We start from the raw sequence: 19723 nt of genomic DNA on the forward strand, positions 1-19723 counted from the left end.
GTGTGGCGGTCGGTTTGCTGGGGGAGAGTCGTCGCTGCGGGTCGCCGGCGGTGTGAACGCTTCTGAACGCTCGCTTTGGACATCAGCAGGGTCCTCACTGATTGAGTCACTGGCAGTATGTCAGCGACGGTCAGGAGCCTCAGTGGCTTTTGAGGTTTGTCTTCCCGCAGCCGCTTGTTTTTATAGCCACCGCTCTTTTGACGAAGCCGGCTTTGCTTGTCTGCTCTGGCTGGTTCCTCGTCAGGGTTTCGAGGCGCAGGTTTCCCCCGCCGAGTCGGAACCTGTGGCAGAGGAACAGACTGTAGCAGCGGAGCTCGGGGTTTGTCCGTCTTGACAGCAGCCGCGCGAACCAGCGGAGGCAGAGTCGGCACCGTCAATCTAACTTCTCTGCCTGGCCTTTCAGTTGTGATTACAGATGTCTGCGCGGTTGTCTGGTTAGCGTCGAGCGGACCAGTGTAGCGCTTGTTTCCGGTCACCAGGAGCCTTAGGTGTGTGGGTGTCTGGCCAGTGGGCTTCACAGACTCCGGCAGAATCTGTCCATAGTTACACTGCCGCATGACTGACGGCAGAAACGGGCGAAAGCCGAGGAGCGTTCCACAGCTGTCTTGAAACATCGAACTCAGAAATATCTCTTCTCTGTGAACTTCTTCTTTCTCTGTTCTTTTAGCAGCTTCAAACGTGTTCGCACAAATATACGCTCTTTTCCCATTACGACGTCATAAAATGTTTTGGAACGTAGAACGTTGAAAATCAACAAATTATACTTTAGCATCCAATTGTAGGCGGTTTGATCGTGTCTTGTTTGATACATAAATCAATTTTATATATATATATATATATATAAACGTCCCATTTCATTTCTTAAAAATAAAGTTTTCTTTAAAGATTTCTTGCTTTCTGGCTTATTGATAAATCCTAGAAATGCACTAGCAATTGCTGTTATTGTATAGTCAATAACCAGTCTTTAAAATTCAGTTTATTTTGGTTGTTCTGTAATTCATTTATAATATGATCAAATATTTAGATATAATCATTAAGCTGTTTGTAGCATGATTTTATAAACATTAACCACACACCGCTCTTGTAGTCATTTTAAAAGGTTTCTAAAAGTTTGTCTCTGCACTTGGAAGTTTGTTCTTGCGACTGCAAGAAGTGTTTTGGAGGACAAAGCCAACCGAAAGACTCTTCAGCTGGGGCCTAGAAAAATGGCCCTGGATAAGTGGAAGAAGATGGATGGATGGACAACGTAAAATTATTCTAATGACCCCATTATCTATACAAATTTAAACAAAATCACCACCTCGAAAAATGTGGTAGCTGTGGTGTATTTTTTGGTTCGTCTAAACATGATGGCGCCACCAGAGGTCATAAAACAGTCGTGTTAATAGTAATCCACATGACTGGATGCTGCATGAGGCTGAAAGACTTGCCCCTGCAGATTGCGCAAAAAGTTCATCGTGATTTTTAAAAATGAATTGTAGTTTGTACAGTAACATTAACATAGGTAGATTTAATGTTTTTTGACTATGTAAAAAGTTACACAGTGCACAGTGCTCTTCAGTCTGTCCACAGACCTTTTGACGTCATTTCTCGCACCCTCCTAATAGTTTGTAACAACATTTGATGATTTATAATTGTATTGTTTTAGTGCTATCATCGTAACAATAGTTTTCTGTGCTTTTCTGTGTAAGAAAAAAAACATTGCACAGTGGAGCATCAAAGATTATACAAAGAGCCATATAATCACTTGCTTTAATTCTGACACAATTTCAAATCACTGAACACTGACCTAGAGATGAATATTTACAGTTGAGTCACCCAGGCCATAAAACATTTCAGCTGCTCAAAATGTACTAAACATACTAAACATTCTGCAACAGCAATGTAATACAAATCATAAACAGTACCAGCAATCAATAACATTTACACGAGTAAATAATACTCATAAATAAAGCTTGTACATAATGTCTAGCTGCTAGCTCAAAAGCATATTTTTAATTTTACACGCAACTCTCCTACAGCTTTTTCCAGTGTTTGACGCACACTTATATATCAAGGAAGCTATAAAAACAAAAACTATAAAAACGTAATTAAAAATAAGAAACAATTTATATAAAAAAGGCGATTTTCATTTTCAAACCTTCTGCCCATCTCTTCCTGGTTCCAAAAAGCTGTTAAATATTTGATTTTACTTAGTTAACGGCAGCAAAAACTTTCCCCCCTACATCTGGATATAATGAACAGAGGAATAAAATTACTCATATTTGAACACTTTGACACTATTATCTTCAGCACGGATGTCCCACAGAGAATCTAACCGACCTGAAAGACTACCAATAATTCCAAAAGATTTAGTTTACACATACAAAAAAAAAGTCACATATTTATATGCATATCATATTAATGTAACATCTTTAGTTTAGACCTACGGTGTTTCAAACAGGCCACACAGCTGAAATGTATTGCGTTTTTAAGTTAACTCTGTAAGTTAAATCTGGGGCAAAATGCTACATATTGCTAAAAATATAGGAACTCATATAGCAGTGAGCACTGAGGGTGTGTACAGTGCTTAACAGTGTTCAGGCTTTATTAAGGCACTTAACAGAAGCAAATGAGATTTTAGGTCTGTTTTAATGCAATAGCTCTTAATTAGGTACGCAAAGAGGTGGAAGTATCTACATCACGTTATTTATCAAGAGATAAATAATTATTAGTTGACTTATTAGTAACTGACGTCTGACCAAAGCCAAAAGCATTCGGATATTCTGGGGAGACCTCATGGGTTATGCTTATTACATTTATATATATATATTCTGCATGAGAAAACAAAATGAGAAGACAGTTTTCCTGAGTTCTCTGACTGCATCTGACCTCATGACCCATTTCAGAAGCAAAACGCTGAGCACAACATTGTCCGGCAGATAATTTTGATGGTCTCAGCTGTCTGGGTTATTTCGTAGCCGCATTATTTGCCGCCGGATTACTTCTTTTCTATTTAGTTTCCTCCTCCGCTGGGCCGTCTTCAGCAAATACATTCCTGTCTCCAACATCGGTGGGGGTCGTGGGGATTTGCATTGAGCTGTCTGATATCTGAGACAGAGTGTCTGCATCTTGATCTGAGTGCGCTTCATGGACTGGAGAGTTGGGCGCCGCAGAGGAAGAGATGGAGTGCTACATAAGAAAGAAGTGAAAGATATATGTTTGATAAATATTTATTATATATTATATATATATATATATATATATATATATATATAAATTTTTACCCCTAAATTATTATTAATTAAATGTAAATAAACTTTGTTGGGTCAAATTCTATATATGTACCTGCAAGGAGACACTTGATCTGTTGCTCCTGTCCTTAAGTTTGGACCATGTCCCTTTCATTCCTGTTTTTTCTGTCATCTCCAGCGCAGCTTTTAACAGTCTGGGCGTCTCGGCACGAGGAGGAATAATCGGTATGGGCTCCTTTTCTTCCTCTTTCTTCTCAGCAGGCTTTTTATCCTTCATCACCATTTTCCTTACGGGCAAACAGCAGGTCACAGATTATTTGAACAGAAGCTGGGCTGGAAAATTACCTAGTGAAATACTATTGAAATCTCTTTGATTCATCACAGTGGAAAATGGAAGTAAAAAATTGGGAACTCTTTATGGCTCAGTATTTCCTTCCAGTATCTGCACTCACCTTGCTTTCTTGCGCAGCAGTTTCTGGGACTCTGGATAGTGCACCATGATCTCATTCAGGTCCCTTTTGGTCAAGATGAGGAGGTTAGCAAAACCACGTGCTACCACATTAGCTGTCCGCCGGTTTCCTCCACCCACAGCAAGCAAGCTGTATTGGAGAAGAAGACGTTAACTAAGAGCAAATTTGACAATGAGGGATTTTGTATTGACAGAAGTAGACACTGCAGCCCTTACCTGACCTCTCCAAACACAGCTCCTGCTTTCAGGGTCACAAACACTGTCTTTCCATCGGGACCACCGACTACCTGGACTTCCCCTGCCTTTATAATGTACATCTCACGACCCACTTCATCCTGTAATAAATATATTAATATATCTCTACCTTTAATGTAATACTAAACTGATTTGTTTGCACAAACATCAGCACATGGAGATCTGCCATGCAGGATAAAATCTTTATGCTTCTTGCCTTCTTGCAGACATAGTCTCCTGGGAGGTACACCACTGATCTGAGCCTCTTCAGCATGTCGAAGATCATCTGTCTATCACAGCCCTGAGAAAGACACAATGATGCAGGGGAAAAGGAATACAGCGACACAGTCAAAGATTAAAGATTTTTTTAATCAAATGTGGATAGCCTAAGGCAACAACAACTATACTTCAGTGATATAAAATTTATACGTATAAATTTGAACACCAGCTGAAGCAATTGTTTACGCAAATTAAATTCAATTACGTTTTTTTAAACACTATATGTATAAGCAATATATTATTTATTTAAATATAATCAGTACAATTTACCATATTTATTCGAATTTAAGCAGAATTGAATTTTTTTTCCCCACTTGCCTGGAAAAGTGGCACTTTACTTATAATGTTGTAGCTGACGTCCACTGCTATATCCAGCCTCATCTTGTCAGGTAGTTGATCTAATAGCTCTTGTTCATCTGCATAAAATCACAATTTTATCTCATGTTACCAGTTGACCATTATGTATTAATTCCTGTATTTTGGCATTGATGTCTGTCTTATGATCTTACCCAGCATGCCCTGGGACTGCCACGTGTAGCTGTACCAGGTTTTCACTCTGTTCTGCACATCTTTAGGGATGCGATAGGAGGCCATGTACTTCACAGTGTTATCCACACAGGCACGATAGTTTGTCTGAGCCGCAGTCGCTGCACCAACAACGTCTCTCATCTGAGACAACACAAGCTTCCATCAATGATACAAAACACCAGTGAAAACCAGTCAGGTGATGCCTTTCACACATTGGTAATGGCCTTACCTGACCAATCATGATGGAGAACACAAACACTCCAATAAAGTAATTGATGAGCTGAAACACAATCTCAAAAAGTGTTTTGGGTTCTGGCAGACCACCGATGGTAAGCAAAGTCTTCACAGCAAAGTAGTAGCAGCGAAAATAACTGAAAAAAGATACATAAAGTAGCTATATCGAAATATAATGAAATTAAATGAAATTATATGAAATTGAAAGGGCTTGTAGAAGAAAGATAGATATAGATTTTTAAATCACCATAATTTTAATTCAAAAGTACATTTACAATTAATGACTATGCAGCAGTTTGACCTACTATAATAAACAACCTTTTGTTTATGCATCAATTTCAGCCAATCATAACAAATCATTTACATATATATAATTCTAAAAGGTACAGGCAAGTCAATTTTTTTAAATGTTTTTGATGCAAAAAAAAAAAAAAAAACAGATTAGATTTAAATGAAGGCTAACAACATAAATAATTCACTTACCTATTGCCGGTCCCATCATAGGTCCAATCTGAGAAACCCAGACCTTCATATGAAGAGCCCCAGTAGTACAGACAGGCATTGCAGTGGACGGCATACAGCAAGTAGGTGGTGGTCCGAATAACTCTGATAAATGAAATGAGAGATATGAACGAGCATAAACATGCCAAATAAAATGCTAAACTGATTCTGAGTAGAAAGGTTTATAGCAGCTAACATCTAACCTGTAAACGTAAGCGTTGGTCAGTATAGCTTCCAGACGCTTGTTGAACTCAAAGAAAGACATGAACTGCACAAAGGAAGGACGCATTAAAGAATTAGCCAAGTTCATCATGGACTGATCTTTCTAAAGTCCAGTTAGACGGTCAGAGTATCAGCTTGCCTTCAGGATCCTGGGTAAGCGCAGAAGTGGATTAATCCCTGTTTTGAAGTAGAGAAGCTCCAGAGGAAGTAGACTGAACACATCCAGCTGCAACATAGGAAATGATATCCTCAGAGTGACTGCATAATATGTCCAGTATCTCAGAGCATCAAATTTGTATTTAATGAAACATCATAAATATCTCACTACCTTGAATCGTACAGCTTTGATGTAATTATTTCTCATCTCTTTCTTGCCGGTCTGAAAACATTTTTTTTTAGAACACAGGGTGAAAAAACCCATTCATTTTACTCTAATATTTTGCTTGTCTATATTTACCACAAGGTCTCCATGACGAACAAACTGCAGTCTGGGTTGAAAGGCAAGGATGTCCAGTATGTAAACGGCATCACATAAGTAGTCAATCAACAGCCAAATATGGATGTTATCCGGTGTTTGATATGGAAAAGCCCAACGCACAGGAATCATCCACGCGTTCCAGTTAAACGCCAAAGACACGCAAAACAGCCAAAGTACGTAGATGAGATCTACAAAGAATACAGAGCAATGGAAGACTGCTTAAATGGTTCATATAAAACAAATATTGCAGTGCACTAAAAGAATATTGGAAATTGGAATGATTTAAATGAATGTTTTGTGCACCAAATGTATTCCTTTACACAAAAGCACACATTTTATTTTAGCATTTCTAAACCTAATGCTTAGTTACCAAAGGCTTCAAGGAATTTGGTGTGAGAACAGAACAAAAAAATAAGAAAAATGAGTAACTAATCAGATTTATGTTCGAGTATGGAATGCCAAGACAGCTAAAATGTAGAAAGTTGTAGGTTAGTGTTCAGGATTACAAAGAGATGAGAGGAGTGCAGGAGACAGGAGGATCGCTCACTGGTGAAGGGGTCGATGCTGGATGGAAAACGGTACTGCAGAAGCCGACCAATCCTGGATTGAGGTTTCAGTTTACAGCATAGGAGCTTTGTTTTCTCCTCTTCTTTCTCAGCAGGAGCCTCCGGTACCTCCTGCTCTGTTTTCTGCTCTGCTGGAGGTTCAGAAGGAGGAGGAGGAGCTGGAGCTTGCTTGGCTGGGGCTGTTCATAAAAGACAATATTGTTTGGTACTTACACTTTGAAACTGTAACTGCCCTCAAAAGTATGTGTACACTAAAGTCACATAATTAAGCACATTATATGAATTTTGTCAGCAGACTCATTTATAAGTATCAAATTTGATAGGATTTTTGCTAGCATCTCCTGACAATCTTTATAATAAATGCCACTTGGTGTGATATCGTGGGTTTAACTCACAGGCAGGTGGTGTTTCATCATCTGAGTTATCTGGATCGATCAGCTTTTCTTTAACTCGCTCTGTTCTCTCTTTAAACAGCTTGACCAGCTCCTGTAACCTCTCATTTACTACAGTACTAGTTTGGCTGGCTGAAGAGGTTGGCCGCTGATTTAGCCTGAAGACAAAAGGATAAATACTACATTTAAAAAATTAATCACCTAAACAATTTGGGTTTTCCAAATCACATTGGAGACAATCAACACAATTTGCAATTAGCCTGCAATCATGTTAATTTCACATTTTAAAGGAGTATTTTTTTGTTACCCATCATCTGCGCTTGAGATGCTACTCTGGCTTGGCCATGCCCGGACTGCAGTTTCTAACTCCTCTTCTTCCTCATCATCTTGTGAGTAAAGTCTCTTGCTGTAAGAAGACAACAAGACCGTGTTATAAAAAAAAAACAAAATTTTTCGCAGAACATTTGTAAACCCCAGACAGTGCGAAAGTGGAAGTTTCTTTAAAACGTGAAGTATAAATTGGGCTTTATGTTATGAAATGTCAAGTCCTTTATATGTACTCTTTAAGTGTGGTCACATATGCCATTGTCGGAAATCCAATCTCATCAGATCTTTTTGCCTGTAAAATATTGCTAATTTAACCTCTCTACACTCACATTGATTAATCAGACAAGGCAGATTTACCTGGTCCGATTGGCTTTACGGGCACCAGGGACAGTGAGGGTTTTGAGGTTAGGGTCCTGTGGGTTTATTATTGGTGGTATTGGGCGAGATCGTCTTCCTCCTTTCCCTCGGTCTGAGTCGACATCTTCGACATTCACAGCTGGGTGCACACTCAGTCTGGAGCTCACTGGAGATTAAATGACACTCGATAAAGAAACACACAAGGAATCTTGACACTGACACCTTCAGTAACATCCTCTGAGACTTACCTTGAGGTAAAACAGACCTTAGAGAATGAGGTCAATGGTTGCAACATAAAGAGGTCACTTTGGACACTACAGGCACCCACAACCTAATTTTCTCTAAGTCACATTTGGCAGCAAGGCACAAGAAAAGCATAGCATAGACTAGTCTAACAAAAAAGGCGACAATGTGGATCACCTGAGGGTCTAGCAGAAGTGGGGTTGTCCTCAACGTGGAAGGCAGGGTTGGAAACGCCAGATAACTGCCTGGAAGGGGTGATGGGTGGCAGACGGGGGTAAGAGGGCACATTGGGCAAGTCTAGGACTGAGCTTGGGGAAGAGGGTGAAGGGGTACGGGGGGATTGGAGCGGGGACTGGCGGACAAGACGGTCCAACTCCAGATCCCTACTCTTCTGTGGTTGCTCCTTGGGCATCCTGTTCTGGCCTAAGTTTGAGGCGGCTTTGAATGTTGGAGAAACACTGCTGGGCACACTGTGGAATGCTAGTTATCTTTTGTGGAATGCTGGATATTTTTTGTGGAATGCTGGAGAGTTGTTGCGGAATGTTGGAGACCTGTTGTGGAAGGATGGAAAACCGTGGAATGCTGGTGAACCTTTGGGGAAAGTTGGATACCTTTTGTGGGAGGTTTGAAATTTGTTGCGGAATGTTGGACAGCTGTTGTGAAAGGCTGGATAACTGCACGGGGACACTTGGAAAATGAGGAGCACTAAAAAGCGTCTGGTTTGGGAATTGTGGGGTGATTTTGGAGAATCGCTGGGAAATTTGTTGCGGTAGCTGTGCCAGTTGGGGAGGGAGTGATGGCAGCTGTTGGGTGATTTGAGAGAGAGCAGGGGGCAGATTGGGCATGGAAGGCACTTTGGGCAAAGTGAAGCCGATGTCTGTCAGGAACTGGCTAAAGTTGTCAAGGGCCTGTGGTGCATATGGTACACGCATGAAACATCTCTTCAGTGCATCGCATCTGGTAGGAGCTGTGGGCACAGCAACACATAGTTAAATATATTGTATGTTACATGAAATGTCTACAATACTTGATGCTCTGTCATATATTTATTCATTTATTGCGTTGTGGCTTATTTCCATTGTGTTATAATAAAAAATAAATAAATGACGTCAGTTGGGATTTCATTCTGTGGCTTTTTATCACGTTAGCATCTGTGTGTTTAAATTATCTCTTCTGAATTACTGAAATGAACACTTACCACTGCTTTCTTCTTCAGAAGCTGTACTCTCCACCTACATAAAGCAAAATAATAAGAATTTGAGACATTTATTTTAATTGTAACACACAATCTGCACTAATACCAAGAAAAAAAGTAATTACTTCAGTAATGTGCTTGTGAGCAAAGTATACTTTATTAAGACATTATGTACATGGTGTACACACTAAATAATATGCATAAGTCAAAAAAAAAAAAAAAAAAAAACAATGTAAGAGAGATAAAGCTGGAGAACTAACAAGAAGTCTAGTCCAAGTTTAAAGTTAGATGGAGAGTATTCATGAAATACCTGTGAATCAGTTGGTGAGGCAGAGGTGCTGGTAATAGACTGAGGTTGCTGAGTGATCGGCTCAGGTTCTTCTTCTGCTTCAGTGGAGTCCCTGAGCTCCTCCTCGTCATGAAGCTCCTCAGGCTCTGGCTCTGGTTCCTCTTGTAGAGGTGAAGAGGACTTGAACTCCTCCACAGGGGTTTGAACTGTAAAAGCAGTGTCTACAGCCTCTGCCTCTTGTCCTTCTGGAAGAAACTCCTTAACTGAAGGTACCTGGCACCTGTAGAAACACAAGCCATGACGCAGACATTATATAAGCAACAAGCTAATCAGGTAAGCAACCAACACATTTGTGTCAGCTATAAATAAACTCACTCACATAAGCACAATTTTCGCACGATGGAGCAACAACAGACTGGGATGTGACCATTTTGATTTCCAAAAATAATTTTAAACATTTGCTAAATATTATAAACTGTCAACTGGCTTGACGCGTTACCGTCGTGTTATCACAACGTTAATGAACTTACTCTGAAAGACGCGGTTTCTGAGCGCATCAGGTAACGCAGTGTCCATATCCATCCATTTTTGTGCCGTTTGTTTATAAATTAACGCGACGGAAGTTGTATGATATATTGACGCGATTAACTAGAACGATAAAAATGTTCATTTTGGAAGTGAGGAATCTGCGCCATCCTTCGCAGAGACGAGACAGAAAACAAGCATCATAGGAGCGATTAGTTACTATAGCAACCGCAGAGGTGCCTCTATGGGATGCCATGCGGTTGCCAGGACACGGACGTAATGTTGAAATATTAAGCAGTGCACCGGAAATGCGTGAATTGTAATTACTTGTGGCAATATTGTTATGAGACAACGAAATAGCCTAAACATACAGAGAAATACAAAACGGAGCATGTTCGCTACAAGGAAAGCATGAGAACAGTTGATGGAAACTATGATAAAAATGTAAATCTTTTTTCGCATGTCTTACTCTGCAATTTGATTTCGTATTACTTCTACATCACTTTCCTCTTCCTGTAGCACTTGTAATCTGTGACACAGAAAAATAAAAGTTATTACAGGTTTGACATACATATATGATGTTACCTATATATTTAATATATATTTGAGGGACAAAGGGTGACATTTCTAGAATTGGTCACTGAAAATCCAACAGTTTTTCCACATTCCATGTATATAAAGTTCAAAAGTATGCACTTATTTGAAATATTTTTGTATAATGTAACTATTTAGTTTTTTAAATATATTTGAAGTTCGGAATCTCACTTCCTCCACTCCTTAAATGGTAATGAATTGCAATTTCCACTATATATATATATATATATATATATATATATATATATATATATATTCATATATATATATATATATATTTAAAAGCAAAAATTTGTTTTCAACATATTTTTGTGTGCATATAATATATGCATATACAGTATATACATTTATCACACACATAAAGAGGTATTGGTATGATTGATTTTTTTTTTTTGGTGTGCATGAATTACTCTTGATCAACATCTTCTGGCTCTTCTGCAATGGTCTGAATGCCAAACCGGGCCTGTGCCAACTCCCTGACAGCCATCTCTGCTGTCTGCCGTGCCACCTCCTCTGCCATCCGAGCCATCGCCAGACGCTCCTGTATCAACCTGCACCACAAATAAGGCTTGTTTTTACCTCATAAAACAATAGTTGACCCACAAATGAAAATGTACTCACTCTTAGGCCATCCAATATGTAGATAAGTTTGTTTCTTCATAGATATTTGGAGAAATGCAGCATTACATCACTTGCTCACCAATGGATCCCCTGCAGTCAATGGGTGCCGTCAGAATAATATTTGAGAGTTGAAACAGCTAATAAAACCATCACAATAATCCACAAGTAACCCCAGTCCATCAATTAGCATCTTGAGAAGTGAACAAATCCAGTTTTTTATCTCCTATTGAGGTCTTGCATCAAAATCCACCATCAAATTCATAAAGAACTAATTTGGACAGTTTTCGCTTGTAAACAGTGGTTTGTTTATTTCTCCCTTAATTCAGAAGAGTGTTTTTAAAGTTATATTATGGATAGAGGATTAGTATTTTAGCTGGAAGCGATTTGAAAATGCCTTGATGATGGACTTGTTTCTTAAAAACATGTTTGGACTCTCATTCTGACGGCACCCATTCACTGCAGAGGAATCACTGGTGAGCAAGTGACAATGCAAAATGTCATGAAATCTGTTATGAATAAGAAATAAACTCTTGTACATCTTGGATGTCTTGAGGGCAAATAAATCCTCAGCATATGTTATTCCTGGGTGATCTTTAAGTCTGTTACTTCACTTGATCATCAAGCTGCCACTGTACTTCCAGCAAGAGAGAAATGTATTACCGTTCCTCCATAATTAATATGGCGGTGTCCTCCGCCTCTCTCCTGATGTTCTCTATCATGGGCGTCCATCGTGCAGTTTGAGTTTCTGCGTCCTCCAGTTCTATGTGTGCTTGTGAGGGTGTGGTGACGCTCAGTGGAAGAGACTGTTCCGGTGACCAAGGTGTTTGTGGTTGGGACTGAGGTTGTGAATTTGGCAGTGAGTTCGCTGTTGGACATGTATACTTTTCTTGAGCTTCATCTTCAGAGTCGACCTCCTCAAGAACGAGGTCTCCGGGAGCTGACCGAGCACTGCCTGCTGAAGACACAGCCACGCTTGAGAACCTTTTTAAAACGTCACATTAGCAATAAAACAATCGTGACGTGATTCTGTTGTGTATGATATTTTATTTTCATTGTAATGTAATGAGGCATTTTTGAACAGAAGAGTTATGCAGGTCTATAATTTGCAATAAGTTTTGCTTTAATAATTTTAACATTTCAGACATCAGGACGTATTAGATTTGAGTGTTCAGAAAGTAGGAAACATTTGTAAGATTAAGTAAAGGTATATTATAAAAGGATATCATTTCAAATGCTCTCAAATATTTTCTTGTTTATTTTATTACTTATGGTTGTCTACTGTGGTTGATAGTAAAGTTATCTCTATGCGTTTTTTCCAAGGACTATTATGCCAATAGAGACCCGTTACACATGAGTGCAATTATGATATTCCTTTATTAATAAAATGCAATATTACAATAACATTAAGTATATAAAATATGAAAATAAATTAAATACACAGATTAAATAATAATAATTCAAAACATTGTGTGTACACTAGTAATTGTATGCTACTGTTCAAAAGTTTGGGGTCAGTATTTTTTTTTTTTAAAGAAATTAATACTTTAATTCAGCAAGGATGCTTTAAAATGATGATAAAGACATTGGTAATGTCACAAAAACGTTCTATTTCAAATAAATGCTGTTCTTTTGCAATGCATTAATGTATCAGGAAAAAAAATATCATGGTTTTCAGAAAAATATTAAACAGCTGTTTTAAACATTGATGGTGACCCCAAAGTTTTAAATGCTAATGTCTTAAAAGCAGCCTGAAAAGCAGCCACAGAGTAGCCACAATTATAAGTCAAGGCAACTTTTTCTCCTTTTAAAATACCATGTTTTCATTTGAGTACATTTTTAACACATATTAGGGAAACTGGCAGTAAAATGTATGATAATTATATCTCATGAGGATCATAAATGCTTTAAGACAAGTACAGTCAAGCCAAACTAAATGTCACTTTATAAAGATCACTGCAGCAGCAACAACAAACACCCATCCGAGAGATGCCAGCTATTCATACAGCTGAGAGTTTAAGTCAAACATAAAGGGTTTTAAAAAATAGATATGCTTTTGGCTAGTTACGCAGTAAGATAAACATAAAGCTTATTAAAAATATGTTTGTCATACAGTACAGAGAAAGTCGGGCATTACATTCAGTAGATTTTCATAGCTGCCTGTGCCTTCAAGAAAGCTACAAAGTCACTGTTGTTCTTCAAATGCATCTGTCTTCACTGTCCATTTGTCTGTTGCTCTCTCTCCTTTTGTTTAAAAGGTTCTCAGTGTCCTCTCCCCTGTAACAGAAGGAGAAGATGGACTGAGTTATGAGTTTGTCCTACACTGTAACAGAACCGCTCACCCTGAAGTTTTTCTACTTCTATTTTGATGTCTCACAGAGTGGGTCATGTTGTTACCCATGCAGTGATCTTTGTGTTTTCGTATTCTACTGAAACCACTAGAGTTTCCAGGAAACAAACCGAGTTTGTTATTAAAAACTGTGTAAACAGCGTTGAAAGAGGAACATCTTACTCACCATTTTGCACAACCTTCCCGTCCTCCTGATGGAAAGAAAGGGAGTCAGTATCGAGAAACATGTATTAAACCTGAGCTAATAACGTCAAAGCTTTACACCTCATTTACCAAACATCCTTCTTTGTTTTTAAGCGCTGGCTGTGGCATCGAAAGGCCCAGACCCTGAACAATCCAGCCCACCATGCTGAAAATGGGACATGAAGTGGACGTCTAAGCCAATTTTCCAGTAAGCAATTGCAAAATTTAATAGAATTAAATTTGACGTGACTCACCCGGGAGTTTTTGAATCGATCTCTGTCATGCTGGTTATTGACTCTGGAGGAGGTGAATAAACTGAACCAAAGCAAATATGAAGCTAAACAGTTACAATTGTTAAAAATATAGTTATTTTATAGCATTAGATATGGTTAAAATACCTTTGTTTGAGCACTGTGATGACCTCGGGGTGGAAGAACTAGAATTTGGGGGTCTGGTCACATGATGCGGTATGGCATTTTGGAAGCCGCTCTTTATCCAGTTCATTACACTGTTTGAAATACACACAACCAGGCTGTTTTGGGTCACCATTGACTTCCATAGTATTTTTGTTCATGCTATGGAAGTCAGTAGTGACCCAAAACAGCCTGGTTACAATCTTTCTGCAAAATTAATTCCTTTGTGTTCATACGGAAATTCATACGGATTTGGAACTACTCAAGGGTGAGTAAATGATGACAGAATTAAAATTTTGGGGTGAATTATTCTTTTAAGACACCCAATTTGCATCCAATATATCACCTTTCCCGCTCCCCCCATATGCTTCACAGAATGGCACTCACCTAGGAGGGAACTGCTCGGCTGGATCCACCTCAGACCCCTCGTCTTCTGACACCAGCTCTACTACTGGTATATGTGCCAAAGGCTCCTCATCTGGTGTAAGAGATTCACAGTAAATATATGAAGTTTCTTATTTCAACGGTTTTCGACTGACTGATACACACCTGGGAGGTCCTTAGCTTCATAAACCTGAAGTAAATAGAAAAGAAAATTAATAAATGGTTTCAGAAGTTTGTCTTGAACTTTTCTTTTTTAGATAGGTTTCCAATTGATACACTGATTTGATAATTAATTATTTTAAATAATATGTTTTTAAAATGCTAAATATTAGAAAATTAACTGCAAGCTTTTAATCATATATTAAGTGGTTCTCAACTCCATTCTTCGGGGGCCCCCTGCTCTGAAAATGTTGTATGTCTCCCTTATTTAACACACCTGATTGAAAGAATCAGCTTGTTAGGAGAGAGATCCATGAACTGAACTGAGTGTGTCAGATAAGAGAGACATATAAAATGTTCAGTGCGGTGTTCCTCGAGGACTGAAATTGAGAATCACTGGCGCAGAGTTTTCTAACCTCAGTGGCTTCTTCAGAATCCGGAGCCTCATCTCGTATGTATTTCTCATCAGGTTGCGGAACCACCTTTCCAATTCCCTGTGAGATCCAGCCAATAACTCCAGCCCTGGCAGACAGAGAGAGCTCACTGTACATACTCAGCGCTGTCAAACACATGCACAGTGATTCCCCAGCAGACTGATGTTTTGATATTCATTGCCTTACCTGTCCATAGAAGCTTCATCCTGAAGTGACTGCAAAATAAAAAAAAGTGCACAGTAAATTGCAAGACCAAATGGTATCAAATATCAAACTACATTAGTTGACATGAAATCAATACTTTAGCATCAGGGTTGGCTCTCGTAAGAAGAGGACTTCCTGCAGGCTGGGGCAGTGCGCTTGCAAAACCGTTGGAGATCCAGTTCAACATACCACTCTGAGCACTGAAACAAAAAGATTTGAGCATGTTTCATGTCCAAACAGTCAGAACATATCTTTTGTGTATACTTTACAGGAAAGATTGGTCAAGACTCACCTGTCCTTTGACGTTTGAGATGATTGGTCTTCCTCTCTGCCTGTTTTGGCTGAATTGAACTTGTCTGCATGTGAGTGATACGTGACATTAGTATACTATATTTTCCAGTACTGTGGTACATATGGACAGTGCTATACTTTATATTAGTTGGCCTTAACTATATCTACTGAATCTTTTGATGCCATATGCTCATTATGTGTTGCTCCTTGTAACATTCCTATATAACTCCTATATAAAAATAAAAATCCTATATAAAACCTAAACTCATTAGCAGAAAAGCAGTAGTCTATGTTACTATTACTTACTATGTTAGTACATTTTAAGGCCCCTAATATAACGTCTGACTATACATTTTACAGTAAATTTAACAAACAATCTTGTTACAACATATTAAATCAGTAAGAGTGCTGTAAATGTACCTCGATTTGATGTTTTTCCATTCTTCAAAGGGAGATTCGACAGAATTAGAGGTTTGTTATATGAGAGGACATAAATGCAACAGCAAGAAAATAATTAATAAACAGGATTAGTATATATAGGCATTAATGAAGTTACATTCAGATTGATTTTCTAAATTATTTTTGGCCTTTTTAGCAGTTTTAGATATAATATAGAAAGGGAAGGCGGGACATGATAAGGTGTGGAAAAGGGAGTGGGTTTAGAATATGTTGCAAGCAAGATTCAAACTTATATTATTCACATGAGCACTATAGCTCATTATGTCAAAGTCCATTAACCACTGGGCCAGGTAACTACAAATAAGTAGGCTACATAAATTTTGAATTCATGTCTGTAAAACACTAAAACACTTGTAGGTCATGACCCCTTTTAGTGTCAGTCAGATTATTTGCACTGTTAAACAGACTCACAGATATTTGTGAGCTGTGCATTATGAGTCCATGTTAATGGGCTTGTGGGTTTACCTCAGCGATCGCTTCCTCCCCCAGATCCTCCTGTGTATCGGGAGGATGTGGTACGACCTTCACCACCCAGTTAAACATCCTGAGGGAAGGAAAAACTCAGTAAAATTAATAAATACGCTCTGGTGATGAAATAAGCTATGGAAAAATGCCATAAACTCCCACTGTTTCAGTGAACAGGTAGTCGGTTCTAACCTGAAATAAGTTACAGTTAATTATGTTTCATCCTTGTCAAGCTTAACTTAAAACCCTGGACCCTCCTTCAGAGCTAATTCTTGTGTCATATGCTTCAGTTGACAATGTTTAAATGGAGTTGCTTCCAGGACAAGGATTTCATCCTTGGGAAAGCCCAGAGAAGTTTCTATTCATCCTAACTATTAGGGCGCTTTTCCAGGGAAACCCCACAACACTTTTAGACATAGAGTGATGTCACGTTTGCCACATCCTTTAGCAAACACAAGAGGTTTGATAAGCTTGATGGAGAACAATGAAAGTGTTTTTTGCTGGTCTGCAGGCTAGTTCTCACGACAGGCTCGCTCCAAAATTATTTTGCAGCCAATTGTCTTACATAAAATATGATGTTATGAAAGACCCAGTATGGCGGACCCAGTATATGGCAGCCATTCAAACGATTAGCAGTAGGTTGCATAGCAAGCGGTGTTCAGGAAGTCAAGCAAAAGTCAGTTAATCACTAATTTGATCTTTTTACTCTTAATCTAAATGTTTCACGCAAAGCAAAACACACCAAGCAAGTTTAGCCCTGAAGACCAAAATGCTAATCACGTGTGGTAGCATCTAAAATTGTGAAAATTCATAAGTGAATGCAATTCCAAGTAGTTTTGTGTGTAAACAAAGTCTTTTTGATTTGTGTTTTAGTAAAATATTATTTTTTGAGCACTTGCAGGTTGTGTTTTTAAAATCTTATATAAATTTACATTTATTTGTTAGTTTGTAAGACTTTACAATAACAGCATTTGTGGAATTTTATAGTTAATATAATTTTTGGCTAATGCAAATTTTTATATATATATATATATATATATATATATATATATATATTATTATATATATTATTATTTCATATTAGTCCCAAAGGTAACAACCTTAAATATTAAGAATGTATTTGTAGATTATCATTTTCAGAGGTTTGGGGGTGATTAAAAAAAAACAATGCAATAAACTGATAAAAAAAGTAATGACATTTAAATAGTTACAAATTCAAAAAAATAAAATTTGTAAAATTTTCTGCTCATCAGCGTAGTATCACAGTTGTTTTCAACACTGATCATAATAATAAACTTTCACCAAATCAGCATATTAGCATGATGTGACACTGAAGACTGAGCTAATGGTAATTTATCACAGAAATAAATAAAACATATTTACACTGAAACATTTATACATTGTAGTATTGCATTTTATTTATTTATATTTCCGATCAAACAAAAGCTGTCTTGCTGAAATTAACAAACAAATCTTACTGACCCTAAACTTTTCAATAGAACTGACCAAGCAGAATTAATAAATGGTGTACGTTCATGTTAACTACTATTCTAAACAGCATTAATGCATGGTTTACAACCTTATTGTAAAATATTAAATATTTAAAGTGAGTCCGGAAATGTAATTTTACTCATGGTAAAAAGGATTAATACACTGGCTAATCCTAAAACAACCATCAGATCTAAATCACTACTTCCTTATCGAGCACCATGCTAAATCATGCTAAATGACAGATTCCATACAGGAAGACAGTTTTTTCAAGTTTTTTTACCTGAATGTTTAGCAGTGGTTGTGCATTCCGTGGGGATTGAGACCATTCAGAGCGGACTTCAGCAATCTGTATGGATTAGGATTGCGGCAGCACTGGGCTAACGGGATTAAATCTTGAAGGACAGTGCTACCCCTAATAAGACACTTAAAAACAATGGGAGCTGGTAACTAGGTTAAAGTTATAATGTAAAAAAAACAATCTACCTAATATTAAAAAAATAAAATAATGTGTAATTCTCTATCTCTAGTCTTTTTGAAATGACAGCATATACTATATACATAGAAATATGTACATTTCCTTAAGAAAAGTGAAAATAAGTGGCGTTTGTCGAAGCAAAACCTTTCAGCATGATGCTAAGATGTGGCATCATCTGAGTGGTAGCTAGGGTGCTGGTAAAAGGTCGCTAAGGTGTTCTAAGTGGTTGCCATGTGATTACAAGCATATTCTGGGAGGTTGCTAACTGCCCCAGTTTAAAAAAAAAATAAAAAAACAACAACATTTAACCTAAAGTTGAACCTAAAGTGACACACACAGCTAATCAGTATTATCAGCTATCAAGAGTTTAGTGGATTTGTGCAAACTATACATGTAGACAAAGATTCATGTAAAATAATGAATCAGTATGAGGACTAGCATAACTGCAGTTAAATAAACTAGCCTACGTCATTAGTAGAGATTAACCCTGTAGCTAAGCTACAGATATAAGTATACAGCATAAAGGAAACACATTCTCACACCCAACTGGTAAGATTTGGGTTTCGTGTAATTAACTAATCAGAGTTGACAGGAGAGAAATTATCATCCAGAAAGCTAATTCATGCTACATGCTAATTTTGTTAGCCTCTCTATGCCCTGCACCTGAACTTTGTATTTCTGGTTCAACCAATGCTACATAAGTAACTCAGTTTGCTGTGATTCTTTGACTTTTGAGGATGACCGTGTTTAACTTGTTGCTTTCGGAAGCCAATGCCATGGCTATGCCACGTTTGAGCAGCTAAACAGCAGCAGATCCAATAATAAGATGAAGGCAGGATTAGCTCTGAACTAGCGAAAGGCCAGTGCAGCTGATCAAGGGCGAGCTGTTGCCTTACAGACACAAACCACAGCCGTTTTCAGGCAAACCATAAACTGATCTCAGGTAAGCCCCTAAAGCGTATCTCCGGCCCATGTCACCACCAAGCCCTAGAATCTGATTGGAGGAAATGTAGAAGAGAGTTAATCTAATCCTCTAACAGGATACTGCTGGAAGAGAGTGAAGCGAATGTTTTTTTGGAATTAAAATGAGAAATGTTGGTCATTGCATGTTTGTTTAAGATCAAGGTTTAA

The 19723-nt window shown here is 38.1% G+C and overlaps 1 protein-coding gene across 1 annotated transcript; it reads right to left on the reverse strand.

Annotated features, from left to right (window-relative positions):
- Nucleotides 1-1666: 1666 nt before the first annotated feature.
- On the reverse strand, nucleotides 1667-14106 carry LOC122330995 (cyclic nucleotide-gated cation channel beta-1-like). Its single transcript, XM_043228398.1, is given in 27 exon segments — nucleotides 1667-3171; nucleotides 3328-3520; nucleotides 3686-3832; nucleotides 3919-4037; nucleotides 4154-4237; nucleotides 4534-4631; nucleotides 4725-4884; nucleotides 4973-5114; nucleotides 5461-5583; nucleotides 5682-5746; nucleotides 5840-5926; nucleotides 6029-6079; nucleotides 6158-6366; nucleotides 6726-6923; nucleotides 7140-7294; nucleotides 7444-7542; nucleotides 7821-7986; nucleotides 8241-8467; nucleotides 8469-9030; nucleotides 9262-9295; nucleotides 9569-9827; nucleotides 10542-10601; nucleotides 11077-11217; nucleotides 11948-12242; nucleotides 13801-13825; nucleotides 13908-13983; nucleotides 14072-14106. Coding segments are annotated over 27 exon segments (3984 nt in total). The 5' UTR covers nucleotides 14101-14106; the 3' UTR covers nucleotides 1667-2991.
- Nucleotides 14107-19723: the final 5617 nt, after the last annotated feature.

This window comes from Puntigrus tetrazona, chromosome 25 (assembly GCF_018831695.1).
Source record: "Puntigrus tetrazona isolate hp1 chromosome 25, ASM1883169v1, whole genome shotgun sequence".
Classification (NCBI taxonomy): Eukaryota; Metazoa; Chordata; class Actinopteri; order Cypriniformes; family Cyprinidae; genus Puntigrus; species Puntigrus tetrazona.